The 15,012-nt window shown below is 37.6% G+C and overlaps 1 protein-coding gene across 2 annotated transcripts in view; it reads right to left on the reverse strand.

The window, feature by feature from the left end:
- Positions 1–12,892, reverse strand: part of LOC147396536 (protease Do-like 10, mitochondrial) — a 38,283-nt gene extending 25,391 nt beyond the window's left edge. Inside the window, exons 1-3 of one of the 2 annotated variants that reach the window (XR_015180758.1) lie at positions 12,263–12,892; positions 10,047–10,292; positions 2,240–2,435 (exon numbers count right to left, since the gene is read on the reverse strand). Coding sequence is in view for 1 of the 2 variants with exons in the window: in XM_086451299.1 (XP_086307425.1) it covers positions 2,240–2,435; positions 10,047–10,292; positions 12,263–12,641 (821 nt within the window). In the remaining variant the exon portion in view is untranslated. The remainder of the gene's footprint in view (positions 1–2,239; positions 2,436–10,046; positions 10,293–12,262) is intronic. The other variant, XM_086451299.1, reaches the window with a different exon arrangement.
- Between the last annotated feature and the right edge of the window lie 2,120 nt (positions 12,893–15,012).

Below are 15,012 nucleotides of genomic sequence, written 5' to 3' on the forward strand. Positions count from 1 at the left end.
CCGTATTAAGTTAAAACCTAGTTACCAAAAAGTGCTAGGACTAGGCTCTATGTTGGGTGCAAGAGCATCATCAAAAACTATAGATTAAACTATTTTACAATAGGAAGAAGAGCGGAAGTGAATTTCCAAAGAGGGGGCAGCAAGCAAGGTAGAATATTCGTACTACCAAGAGTCAAAATATCACAAATAACACTACTCATGGGGGGAATTGTTTGTATACGCATACACCAGGTAAGCTCATAACCATTTCAGTTTTACCACTCCAATTAGAGGGAACCCCTTGTAATCAATTGAAGGGAGAGGGAAAATTCACTCCCTTGACACTTCTGTTTCAAATTTGAGGGATGAAATACATCCATGAGTCCATCTCAGTGAGGCATAACTCATATTTTCATTGCTTGCCATGCAACAAAAACACTCAGCTTACCAAGAATTTATCGTCTCAGATGTTTTGTTGGTACCCATGTGTCTGACACACAACAACACAAATTAACCAAGAAATCATTAATTTATAAAAGCACTTCATTTTCATTTTACTTTTATATTCTTGGTATGATTTTAATCTATATCAACTTATCCAAAAACAAAGTTTCATCCTGTATTATATACTTATTTCTCGAACATATGAGACTAATTGTACAAAAAAGTTGGCTGAGTTGAAGTTCTTAGAAATTCCAGCAGAGTCCAGTAACGAACTGGCCAGAGTTGAATGGAACTGAAGACTTGATGTGCCTAAAAGTTAAAGCCTTGAAAAACGAGAGATTGATTTTGACCTTGGTTCTGCGGTATGGCTGACTATGTCAATTATTGAAGGATCAGTGCCCCTGTGTGAACACTTCGTAGCTGTGTCCAACATCGCTGCATGGGTACATGTCTTCGTTACAAAGATCATGAAGCAAAACCTGGCTGATAAGCTTGCAATTTTTTGCATCAGCTAGGATTCCATGATGATATGGCACTAGACCTCTTGTTTAGATGCTTGGATCATCAAGATCAAGTTGGCTTTTTAACCTTCATCTGTTACATGCAATTCTCATTTTGTTTCATAAATTTTTTCTTCTACTTGATATTTATATTTCTTAGGGGACAAAAAAACATTGTGTCAGAAAATAGATCAATTAAACTGACTTATCGGAAATAAAAGATAATCAGAGATGGTCGACTTCTATATAAAATTGTCTTGTATGTAGAAATAGTAACAAGGCCCAATAATTACATTACTTTTACATCCCACTGTTCAAAGCTAATTTTGAAACAATGGTATATAATATATGCAACATGTGCAACACATGCAAACTGCAATTTTTATATTTATATTTACTTATATAAGAACAGATTCAGTAAGAACAAAATGATTGGAGAAGTTATTCACTACGGCTTTTCAGCCTACTCCTTTCTAGTGTAGTTCCGTCAGGGCCGAAGAGAAAGTGTAGTCAGTTAAGCGGCTACTAGCTAACTACGGCTTAACTGACGTCACTACTGATATCAGGTGGAGTTCCGTCATGTTCTGGCCGTATCTTGCTACTGGCGCGCTACTTTCAGCCTACTTATTGATAGTGTAGTTCCGTCAGGGCCGAAGCACGTCAGGTTATTTTGTTATGGGGGGAAGGGGTTGTTGAACTAAAAATAGTGTTCAAACAAAAAGTTATATCAAAGCAAACAAGAAGACTCTTTAGAGGAAATTTTTAGGGTTTGGCACACAACTAATCCGGTAGATGAAAGAATATGTATAGACTATAGAATGCGTCCGCTTGCGATCTTCAAGGGACTTAGGAACAGAATGTAGAGTATTTGACAGCAATGAAATAGATTTCCTTTTCTTTTCTTTGGTATGTCACCTCAACATTCCTTTGTTGTTTTCAGCATTGGCCTTGTTGTAAAATGAAATTTATATTATATACTAAAATAAAATAAACGGGAAAATTAATTAACAGACCCTGGTATAGGGACATCTTTCCAAATGCACTCTGACTTTTGGGGCAGTATCTTAACAACCCAGTCAGTAAAAAAATCTTTCTTAACGCCCCCTTACGCCGATAAAACATAAAACTCAAATCCGAGATCAACGGTTTGAATGGTTCATCTCTTAGGTTCAAACTATGGTGGTTGAAGTTTTTGAGTGTTGATACCACAACTTCGGTTCGAAATCAACCTTCACCTACTAAGTCCTAACCACTAACCTGCTTGATTGTCAAAAAAAAAAAAAAAAAACTGAAACTCAACTCACTTTAAAACTCACCCAATATTCTCCGCACCTGAAAGGTTTTGAAAAGCTACTCCGGCAACCTTGTTTCCCATGATTGCAGGGCCACCACTGTTCCCTGGGTTAATAGCAGCATCGATCTGTATAGCCATGAGTTGAGTTGCACCATGGACATATTGTGTTGGTTCAACTCTGGAAACGACACCTTTAGTGACAGATATATTGTCTCCACCTGCAACCAGTGAGGGTATCTTGTCATCTAGAAGGAGAAATAATTAATCATTATAGTAGGAAAGCATTTCCCCTTACACCATTTCTCCCTGCCACATGTTTCAAAGAATTCTGTGAAAGTTCATATGGCAGAACTTCGTGAATCCTAATATACAGCTGAACCCAAACAGATTTGTCTTCCAAATTGCAGAATAAACCAAATGCCTCCAATTCTTTAACCGTTTCCAATATAAAAATCTGAACTATAAAAAATAATTCCTTATTTAACAGCAATTGACTTAAAGAATTCCAAATATTATTGGGTCTGAACAAGGGGCGTTCGTAAAAGGTAGACAGATATTGGATGGGATACTCTTTGCAAACAAGTGCATGGACTCAAGACAAAAGGAGGGTAAACCAGGATTGGTGTGCAAATTAGACCTCCAAAAAGCTTAAGATCACGTCAATTGGACATTTCTTAAGACATCTTGGAGTGGATGGGTTTCGAGGGAAGGTAGATTGAATGGATAATGTTAAGGGTGACTTCACCTTCCTACTCGATTCTTATAAATGGAAGCCCAGCGGGCCATTTCGAGAGCTCACGGGGGTTGAGGCAAGGGGATCCATTGTCTCCTTGTCTATTTGTATTGGTGACAGAAGTATTAGGGAGGATGGTTAAAAGGGCAAGGAGTATTGGTGAGTTGTCGGGCTTTCAAGTGGAAAATGGTGGCTTTTAAATGGGGAAGAGGGGAGAGAATTCGTTTTTGGGAGGACAGCTAGTGTGGTAATTCATTACTCTCTACACAATTCCCAAGGCTATATGCGTTCTCTCTAAAAAATGGGAAAGTGATTGCCGAATTTCTGAACAACTCTACGAACGAGCGTGCTTGGGATTTTGGCTTTAAAAGGAATTTAAATGATTTGGAAATTCAAGAGTTGGCAGTATTGATATTCAAGCTTGACCAATCCTTATTGGAGAGGGCGAAGCATGATAAAAGGGTATGGATTTGTACAAAGAATGGAAATTTTTTGGAAAGTTCATTTTGCGAGTCGATTTCACAACAAGGAGTTCATTCTTTCCCAGTGGGCCATTTGGGGTCACAAAGTTCCTTAAAAGGTATATTTCTTTATTTGGTTGGCAGCATTGGGTAAAATTCTCTCATTTGATAATCTTATGATTAGGGGATTTGTGGGTCCAAATGTTTGTTTTTTGTGCTTAAAAAGTGGGGAATCGATTTCTTAGTAGTTGATTCATTGCCCTATGGGGGCGAAGGGTATGGATTTATTTCTTGTACCTGTTCAAATGTTCTAGGGTGTTTCCTAACTCAGTTTTATTTATTTTTCAAATTTGGAACCAAAATCCTTTCGTGGGTAAGAAAAGGTACTTATGGTCTATTACCCCCTTTGTTGTGTGTTAGGAGGTTTTGGCAAGAAAGGAACAGAAGAGTTTTCAATAGGAAGGTGACGATATTTCAAGATGTTATCATGGAGGTGTTGGGCCTCATGTGTTTTTTGGAGCAAATTGGAGGCGAATTTTAAACGGGTGTTCTTTGATGATTTCGTATTTAGATGGGATGATATGTGTGATAATTAGTTGTTTTTTAATTTTTATCTTAAGTGTTTTTTATTTTGCAATGTTTGCTAATGTTATACCATGGCTAGTTATCCCAACTAGTCGTTTTTATTACAATTGATCTGCTTATTAAAAATAATTGAGTTAAAGATTTATCAATTTTAAATTGTGTCCAAGTAGATAAAAATGACAACTATAAAAGAAAACACCAAACATGATGTAATCCAGATCAGAGGTCCCTCAATTCCAATATTTTGCATGCCCTGCCTAAACGCACCACGGAAAAGGAAGCAAGTTAAGGTTTTTTGTCTGTATTATTTTAGAAATAACTGTCTTTCACATAAATTGATGATGGAATACTTTTGGCCATCCTATGTTCCAGGGCTAAGTGGTGATGATGATGATGATTTTTTTTTTCTTTTGTGGGGTGGGGGGGACTATGATCTTTGTAGTGCATTAGCCATTAGCCTTAGGCATGATTCAAAGTATCATTTTGTGTCCCCAAGGGGTATGGAAGGCAAGATGGAGAAGTTAATGAGAGATTTTCTTTAGAATGACAAAAGGAGCAATAGAAAGTACCATATGGTCAAGTGGAAAATTATTTGTTCTCTCAAGAGAAATGGGGGTTTGGGGATTAGAGTTCTAAAAAGAACCATTTGGGCCCTCTTGGCCAAAAGGACTTTGGCGGTTTGGGGAGGAAAGAGAGAGCTTGTGGAGAAAGGTAATCACGTCCAAATGGGGAGAAGGCTAAAGGTGCATATGGGAGAATGGGGAGGAGGCTAAAGGTGCATATGGGTGTAGTGTTTGGAAAGGAATCTTAATAGTGTTGCATGAGTTCAATAAAGAAATAAGATTTAAGGTTGGGAAAGGGGACAAGGTTCGTTTTTAGAAGATAGATGGTGTAGAGAGAAGAGTAATAGAAAGAGAATCGTACAACCCCAATGAAGGCTGGAAATTGTATATATAATAATAATAATAATAATAATAATAAGAGTGAAAAGACATAAATGCCCTTATAAAGGGAAAAAAACAAAAAAACTAAACATAAAGATATAAAACCTAATCATAACATATTCCAATACTCCCCCTCAAGCTAGAGCAAATATATCAACTAAGCCCAACTTGCCAAGATGAGAGTTAGTAACAGAAGGACTAACAGACTTCATAAGCATGTTAACAAGCTGATTTGAAAAAGATATGAATATTGTCTGAATGACACCAGATCAAACTTTCTCCCTAAGAAAGTGAACATCAACATTTATATGCTTGGTTCTTTCATAAAGGACAGAGTCAGAAGCAAGAATAATAGGAGACTTATTGTCACAAAACAAAATAGAAGAACCAGAGACAGGAAATCCAAGCTCTATCAGCAAAGATCGAAGTCAAATGAGTTCACATATACCAAGGGCCTAACCCGATACTCAGTTTCAGTAGAAGAACCGAAAACCACACTCTATTTCTTATTTTCCCACGAGATCAGGTTAACACCATAGAAAGTACAGAAACCAGAGGTAGATTTCTTATCTATAATAGAACCAACATAATCAGCATCAATGAATCATGACAAATGAGGTTGAACAGTGGATGAATAAAAGAGCTCAAGACCTGGACACGACTTCAAGTAACGAAGAATACGATAAACAGAATCAAGATGAGAAGTACGCAAAGCATGCATAAACTGACTAATCACACTAACCGCAAAAATCAAATCTGATCTAGTGTAAATCAGATAAATCAGACGGCTTACGAGTCTCAAGTAGGAGGAATGATCAAATAATAGATCATCAGATTTGGCATGAAGGCGATGATTCTAATCCATAGGAAAAAAAAGCAGAACGACAAGCAAATATGACAGTATCCTGAAGAAAACCCAATGTATATTTACGCTGAAATAGCGAAATACCACAACGAGAGCGGACTACTTTTATCTTTAAAAAGTACTTGAGAGAACCCAGGTCCTTAACCTCAAAAACACTACCAAATAACATCTTTACCCTCTCAATCCACTGAGCATCATCTCTAGTCAAGATAATATCATCCACATAAACCAGAACAATAATACAATCATCTGATCTTCGACGAATAAACATGTATGATATGAATGGCATCTAAAGAACTCTATAGATAAAATGACCTCAGAAAAGCATTGAAACCAAACTCGCGAGGATTGCTTCAGGCCATACAGAAATTTGAGAAGGCGACGTACCTTCCCAGAATACTCCTCCTAAAGATGGAACCTAGGAGGAAGGTCCATATAGATAACCTCAGTCAACTCACCATTCAAAAAGGAATTATTCACATAAAGTTGGTGAAGAGATCATGCGTGACACGCAATTAAAGAGATAAGAAGGCAAACAGTAGAAAGTTTAGCAACAGGAGCAAAAGTAGCACCAAATCCTTTCCTAGAGTACGTAAATCCCTTAACAATAAGGCGGGCCTTGTATTGATCAACTGTATCATCCACAAAATACATGACAGTGAAAATCCATTTACAATCAACAGTTCGCTCCCCAGAGAGAATGGGAACAAGCTCCCAAGTATGGTTTTTCTGTAAAGCATTCATCTCAACAGTCATAACAGCAGTCCACTAAGGATCTCGTAAAGCCTCTAAAATAGATTGAAGAACTCGAATAGAATCAGTAGCAGCAAGGTAGGCCTAATAAGAATATGAGAGTTCCTGATAGGAAACAAACTGGGCGATAGGAAACAAACTAGGTAATAGGATGATGAATAACTTACCCCCGCTTACTTTTGCGAAGTGCAATAAGAGAGTAAGATACAGAAGGAACAGGAGCATGGGTAGGAGAGAATATACATGAGTCCAAGGAGGGGGTTGACAAGGTTAGAGAGGGGCGAGGGCGACGAAAGTAAACCTGAAGCGTTGGTGAAGATGGAGAGAAGACCAGAGAAGGTAGCACTACATGAGAAGGATGCTGCAAAGAAAAACAGTTTTATAAAGAAGAAGTGGTAGGAAGTAGGGAATATTTTCAAAATAGGTTACATCGAGAAAATGTAACACCGATAACCCTTCGACATAGAGGAGTGGCCTAAGAAAACACACCGAACGGCTTTGTCACCTAATTTCGTACGATGAGGGGTCCTGTCCTGAACAAAATAAGTGCACCCAAAGACTATGGGTATAATAGGAAAGAGGGTGGCATCAGGACGGAGAACATATAGAGGTACCTAACTCCCTAAGGTGCGACTCAAAATGCAGTTAAGAAGAAAAATCGTGGTGAGGACCGCCATATTCCAATTTAACTTAAGAATATGCATTCCTCGAAGAAGGCAACGGACAATGTTCATAAGGTGGCGATTCTTACATTCCGCCACCCCATTCTACTCAAAACTGTAAGAACAGGTCAACTGGTGAAGCATACCATGCTTATTAAGATGAGATCGAATCCCATCAATGATATATTCCCCTCCGTTGTCGGACCGAAGCACGCATTAAATAGACCCAAATACAACGAGAATAATCATTTATAAATGTAATATAATATTGATGACCAAGAAAAACAGTAATAAGGGAAGGTCCCCACACATCAGAATGAATCAAATCAAACATTGTATTAAATCAATGCATACGAGGAATATATGAAGTACGTGTATGTTTAGAAAACTCACATACATAGCACTGAAACTTATGTTCACTACAAGAATGTTTTTAAAACAAGAAATAAATAACATAAATGCTAGAAATTAGCATGTTCTAAGCGAACATGCCATAAGTCTAAAGACTGAGAAGAAAATGTACGACTCCCAATTTGGCGTAATGCAAAGTTAGAGAAAACAAAAGAGCAATATGGAAACTATCATTTGTCATAGGTGCGACGTAGGAAAATGTCCTTGAGCAATGGCATTTGTTGCAACTTCATGTATGATAAGCTTTGATCAAGATCCATTAGGTAATTGTTTTAGTTGAGAATGTCCTTTTCCATCAACTACTGTCATTTCAACAAATTGATTGTGCATGCACGCTAGATCATCAAATGTCCAGTCAATTTAAACGACATTGGGTTTCATCATCATTTCAAAATTTAGGGTTGGGGAAAAAAGAAGGAAACTATGACTATTTCGATTATTTCAAATTTGTTGGAGCAGTTTCGTGGTCATTAGGGTGGACACCCTAGAATTGTGCAGCTTTAATTCCAAAATTCAAGCAAAACCACCTCTATAACCCAGACCTTAAGAACCCAAATACCTGGGTGATTAAATACCTAGGTGATTGGGATCATACTTCACGTATCCATGTTCATCTCGAACGGCAAGATCCTGATCGCGATTGTATTACTAACCGACTTTCTCAGGATCCATTTTATCAGAACAACCAAATTTGCTCATCAGATGATCAAATGGACTTTGTCGTCATCTCCAGATCGGCCCAAAACCTCAAATTACGTAATTGCATATCCAAAAGGCTACATTTTCCCCTCTATCAAAAACACAATGCATCCATGCAACACCGAACCATTTGAATAACATATTCATGTGATCGACAAATCTTACTCTCCCAACAGTCAAAAACCTCTATATATCAAGTAGCGTCTTTAGATTCCATCAATTGATCCTCCATCATAGCCCTGAGTACAAATTACCCACCTGATATGCTGATCCCTGTACCTACGAACCTAATTTTTCCTCTTGTTCATTGCACCCATGCAATGGAAATCAGATCCAGGTATGCCAATATATAAAGAATGTTCATACGATCTAACTGCATTCCAGTTCTGACAAACTCAAGCAATAATCCCTTTTTTGAGAGACTAGAATTTTAGGTGGAAAGCTAAAATGTGAATTTGACCAGGATCTAACTATCAAATTGACCCGCATATGGAAAAAATCATACTCCTCCCATCAACAACCTTGAAGTACATGAGTACAATCATAATCAAAGCATGCCTAGAGGGCCGAATTTGGAGGGTGTATGATTTGAGGTATGTGTGTACATTGAAGTATAACCCAAAAGTAAATAACACAAAAGTTACATTGCTATGGCTCGTTTTTAGACCCACAGGAGCTAGGAATTAGAATTCCACCTCCCCAACCTTCTATAAATTAAAGCCCCCTTTTTAATTCAAAAGACACAATCACAGTCAATCCTCTCCAAGTTTGATTAATTTTTAGAGACCCATAAGATTTTTAAGAAATTACCAAAAAAAATCCTAATTTTTTTCAAACCCCCAACCCGTGGAAAATTCCTAAATATTTACTCAAGTTTTAAAAGAGTACTAAAATACCCTTTTAACCCCTTGAAGCCCCCAAGTACAGAAGTTCTACTGAAATCCAGATTTCTAAAGATCCTAAAGCCCTGAAGTATCAAAGTGCAAGGGCCAATGTTGTAATCGTATCATATTGTCTTTAATCATGTGTGAAGCTTTTCAACTGCCCCTTTTCTTTTTCATTCTTCATTTTCTATTTTGGATAAGCAAGGGTGGCGGTGGGTTTTGATCACAGGCTTGTAGTATTACCACACACAAATTTACCAACTTACCACTATATATATAGATATATATATATATTCCTCCAGTTTTCAATATTTTCTTTTATTTTTTTCCTCCATTTCATCCATTATGTCAATGCTAGTTGCTATTTATAGCATAAAGTATGAAATGGAAGGAAATCATTTACCTATTTTTTTGGGATCTTGGTACAATTATCAATATATTATTTCTGGTTAAAAAGAATCACAAGAACCAACCAATCTGATTCAGTTCCAAACCATTTTGATTTCTTACATAATTTACCATCAAATATTAGTCACAACTCAAAGCCACTATGTGATTCTTGTTTTATCTCCCACAGCAACAATAGGTGTCTTTGATTCTACTAAACTCAACCATAAAGAAATGACTAAATAATAGCAAAGCCTTGATGATCAAACAACTTCATTTCCTGGAACCAAAAAATAAAATGTACCTTCTAAATGAAGCATGGCCTGCTCTAAATAGAAAAGGAACCGAAAAGAATAAATAAATAAATAAAAGAGAGAGGAAAAAAGGGAAATCCCATTGCTTGAAAATAACTTTGAATTCATTCATCCAAGGTTAGATTCCAAACCTTGAGGGTATCCAACAACAGCTACTGCTTCCTGCAAAAATGGAATGGCACCAAGCTCCAAAAAGTTCATTCCCTTCCAAAACTCTTCACTTTCAACAATGAGAATAGCCAAATCACATTCATGTCCAACAGCTAGAATTTCTGCTCTATACTTGGTAGGAGAACCATGCTTTCTCACAAGAACAAATGTATGATCAGCTACTACATGAGCATTTGTAAGAATCCTTCTCCCAGCAAGAACAAATCCTGCATAATCATTGTAAAGGCATTGAGTTTAAATAAGACAGCACTAGGATGAGATTGTTTTCAAAAAAAGAGGACACACATCAGAGCTACTTCTGATATGAAAAATTCTCCATCGAATGAGGATGCTTGGGTGTGGACCAGGACTCGTATGAAGTCTTTATCACCAAATCATTATATTAGTCTTTGTCTAGTTAGTGTTTCTCCTCCTTGTAGCCACATGGATTTTCATATCCGGACTACTACATTTGGAGTTGCCACCATTCATGAATTCAAATGAGTGTCAATTGAGTTTGAATAGTCACCCTTAAAAGATTTTTCCTTAAAAAACATTTTTAAAAGAAAGTGACGCCAACTTGGTCTTGAACCAAAAGATTGAGGTAAGAAGGCTTGCCTAAAGAAGGGGAAGGTATTAGGCACTCCCCTCCTCTTTTCTATCTTTCGACTGTAACCTTAGACTTTGCCAATTTAGGAATGCCTTCAGAAAAATCCAAAACTTAAAACAGGTCAACTTTTAAGAAAACTTAATCTTAAAAGAGTGTTGTCCCAGCAGGATAATAGGAAAAAAAATCAGCTACTAACCCATGCTAGATGAATAATTTCCTTTTTGATTGTACATGTGAGGCAAGTGTGTGAAATGAGAGTAGAAGTGCAACCTCTTATTGGAGCCACTACCTTCATCCAAGCCTTTTCCGAACGAAGCATGAGGTGGGGTGCGTTTAGAAATGTACAAAATCAAGTAAAATGGGTTCTAAAACCTAAACGTGCCGTCCCTCACCTTTCCGCCTAGACCCTCACATGCATGCAACACGCAAAGAGGAATCGAAGTTATTTAGGTAAGTAGGTGTAAGGAAATCCGGCGGCTCACATCAAAATCATATTCTAATTAAAGATGGGAATTAGATAGAAGAAGGGAGGGAAAATGCAAGTGCAAGCCTTACACTAATCCTCCCACGTGAGTTTACAAACTCTATCCCAATTGAACAAAATCCTCAAAGTAAACCCCTCTCATTTCCTTAAAAATTTACACCAAAAGAACAAAGAGTAAAGAATCGAGTTAATAGTATCTTCCACCGTGCCCTCCTTATCTTCGAAGATTCTCCCAGAGCTCGAACCAAATTCCCTAAACTATAGCAAAAAGAGACAAGCTCCACAAGGTCCGCTTAAAATTGGTGAACGAGTTACCCAACTGGGACCACTGAGCACAGATTTCAATAGGCTTTCTTTGCTTTATCAAAGGTTTTCAGAAATTTGGTAAAATTTCTTTACTTTTTCAAAAAGTCCTTAACTTTGAGAATGAATGGGCTATTTATAGCCATTCCAAGCTTGGGCGCAAGGTATCTGGTTTTTCGAGACCAGACAAGAAAAAATGTTCTTTGTCCAGCTTCTAAAACCGGACAAAGTGTTGCAAATCAAGTTTTCAAGACCAAACAACACACTCATAGTGAAGTCCATATTCCAAAGTCAGGTTAGAGTTGTTGGGTGCTATTTTCTTCATTCCTATAATGGTTGGTGACTATTGGTTGCCTGTCGGAATTGCAGAGGTAGACTTATAGGAAACATTGACCGTGAAACACTGAATGTTTTGGGAATGTATTGGATTGTATTGAAATGTATCTACTGATTCGCTATATATTCTTTCATTGACCAAAACATCCATTCGATTCGACATTTTAAACCTTGGGTCATCAAAAGCATATTTGGTTTGTTGTTTTATTGGTGCAAGAATTTGGAGGATTCATTTTTTAAGATTTTTATATTTATGTGGGAATCTGTGATGAGCAAGATGTAGATATTTTTATATTTATACTATTTAAAAATAAAAATAAAAACCTAAATGCATCATGAGAGAGTCTAAAGGATTCAATTTGATGATGAAGTCAGAAAAAAAAAAAAAAAAAAATGCCAAAGGGGTTGACATATTCTAAGTTGGATTGAATAATTAATATCTAAGGATTAATTATATAAACAACCAGAACCCATAGTTTCTCGCTGAGACTTGTTCTGCCATGGAAGGAAATAGTTGGGACTACTTGACACCGTGAATATCTTCACCACTGAGTCCAGAGCCAACTCAATGGCCGCATACGCATTTGTGTATCCAACAATTTCTTCACTATCCGAAAGTGGAAATGAACTATTATTGTTATCCAATAACTTATTGGTATTGGTTACAGAAGAACAAGTACAGTACAAGGAGGTGGTACTAGTACTAGACTTATAGGGAGAGTGAGAGTGAGAGTGAGAATGAGTGAGGGTTTGGTCAGAAATGGGAACAAGAGAATGGATGAGGAGGGGACGACCAAGACACCACATCTTCCGAACTGTACGGATACACGGAGAGAAGAGCATGGTTCGTTCGGAGTCTTCTCACTTCTTGTGGGTCTCTCGAGTCTGAATGAGAGCGAGAGAGCGAGAGAGGGCTTGGCAAATGGCAAAGGACATGAAAACTCTGTTGATCCAACTTAGAACTACAACGAGTCAGCAGGTTCAAACCCTAATTCACTCGGGCTGTGTTCAATTTGACTAGGGTTGGCCTTAGGAGTTAGGACTGCAAATTCGGGCGGGATGCCCAACCACACTTGACAAACACCAACCCGTGAGGTTGGCGGGGTTGATCAGATTGGTCGGCTCATTCCTCATTAATATTAGATAAATTAAGTAATAATGATGGTTTATTTAAAAATAAGTGGTATGTAGAAAAAATGTAAACTTTACAATTATTTGTCCATGAAAATATGATAATGATTAACTAAAACTTGAAATGTGAATTGTGAATAAGATAAACAGATATTTAAAAATATTTTTTAATTATAACCATATTAGGTTTAAGTCCAGGCAATCCAATTTCTATGCCCGAACCTACCCGATTTATTGCGGCCAAAAAGATATTTGCCCAAACTCAAATCCTAGCTAATTGTGCTCAAACCTAACCCAAAGTCGGGTTGAATCCATCAAGTTCAAGTTTGACCCGTCCTAGTTGGCCTTGTGAAGCCCATTTCTGTCACACTCCGAGATAAGGACACACGTCCTTTTTGATCTAATGGGCCTGATCAAAATATTAGAAGTTAACTCTAGGATCTGAAATTGTCATGGGACGAATAGTATAGCATCCGTCGAGAAAACTATCGAACTCAAAAGAACCACATAATTATCCCCGAAATCAAGTCACCCGAGCCAAAGTAAAAAATCATAGTTCGGAGGTCAGCAAGTCTGATCAACCGAGAGAGCATTTCAGAATGAAGTTTCATTAGTTAGGGTGGGTAAATCTCGGTCATAATGAGACAAAGAATTTATGACAGTCAAAGCTTGATCATGCGTCAAATCTTCACATTAAATGTGATATCCACAAGTAGTTATCAGAATAATAATGACAGTAACATTCTCTGACTTACCAACCCTACAAACAGTGAAATCAAATCAACTAAATAATTAATACGTTGAGACACTACTTGTCGACGTTGAATGCTAGCATTTATGAGGCATAAGGCACAACAACCAAGGGCAGAAGCAGCAGCACTCGTCCATCTCAGACCCCACGTGGCAAGAACTATAAAACCTTATCTCAAAGATTGAAGGAGGGTTAAGAAAAATCAATTCCTCACACACCTGAAACAAATAATCACTCTTCAACCCACTATTCATCATCTTCCCCATCTCAGACCTCCACCATTTCTTTTATTTTTCATATATTTTATTAACTTAATCTTTAGAAAAACTTTGGTGAGCCTCACCCTTCTTCTTTCAACCTTCAAGGATAAGAAATCTACCTTATCAACGACGTCCATATAGAAAGGTCAGGAGATCAAAAGTCTCGAGAGTAGAGTCAGAGGATCGTAGATTAATTAACTTTTTCAAGAATCCCACACATCTCGAGGTGTGGAAGCCCTAAAAAGCCTCCACACTTTTGACGTTGTTCGTGGGAAGGTGATACCACACAGTCTTCATACTCAACTTAAGGAACCACAGTACAACCTAATAGAGTAAGGAGATCAAATAACCTACTTGCAACGGGAGAATACCAACCTAAGGGCACATTTAGAAGCTTTAGCAAGCGACCAGCTACAAGAACAACAGACAGTGTATCCAACCACAAGAACACCAGCAACAAAAACACAGTACCAAGCATGGGCAACAGATTTAGGGCCTAGGGAACTTTTCCCCTCAATAAGCCACGTAGATGAAGCAGTAGCACAAAGAATATCGGATATGGTATATACCCCAGAACTTTTATCAAGCTTGGTCAAGCCGAATTACTCCCTTATGAAACTCGAGGAGAAAGGCCTTCATCATTATGATATTTCAATCATACCTGAAGCTACATCGGGAGATATCAATGAGGTTATGATGAAACAACTTGATGATGAGTATAGTAAGGCACGTTAGGTGGTGTTGAGAGACTAATCTACTTCATCAGTTAGTCCTGTCAATATGATGAAGTACTCGAAGCATCAAAAGAATGGGGATAACATTGGCATGCACCACTCGGAAGATAAGGCCCGATATCTAAGCACATGCAATTGAAGTTATCGATAATACCACCTCAAGATTGCGCCATCAACTCATACCTATCAGGAAGTCTTATTGATAATAAACATTTTTGCGTAAATTTTTAACATGGGTATGTACCAAATTAGACATAATAATAAATACACCCTCGGAAAAAGCAATATCACCGAGTTCATTTTTCAAACTCCAACAATGTGTTTATGTGTATGTTGTA

The sequence above is a fragment of the Akebia trifoliata genome, chromosome 8, assembly GCF_017979445.1.
Source record: "Akebia trifoliata isolate Shusen 1 chromosome 8, ASM1797944v1, whole genome shotgun sequence".
NCBI classification, from domain to species: Eukaryota; Viridiplantae; Streptophyta; class Magnoliopsida; order Ranunculales; family Lardizabalaceae; genus Akebia; species Akebia trifoliata.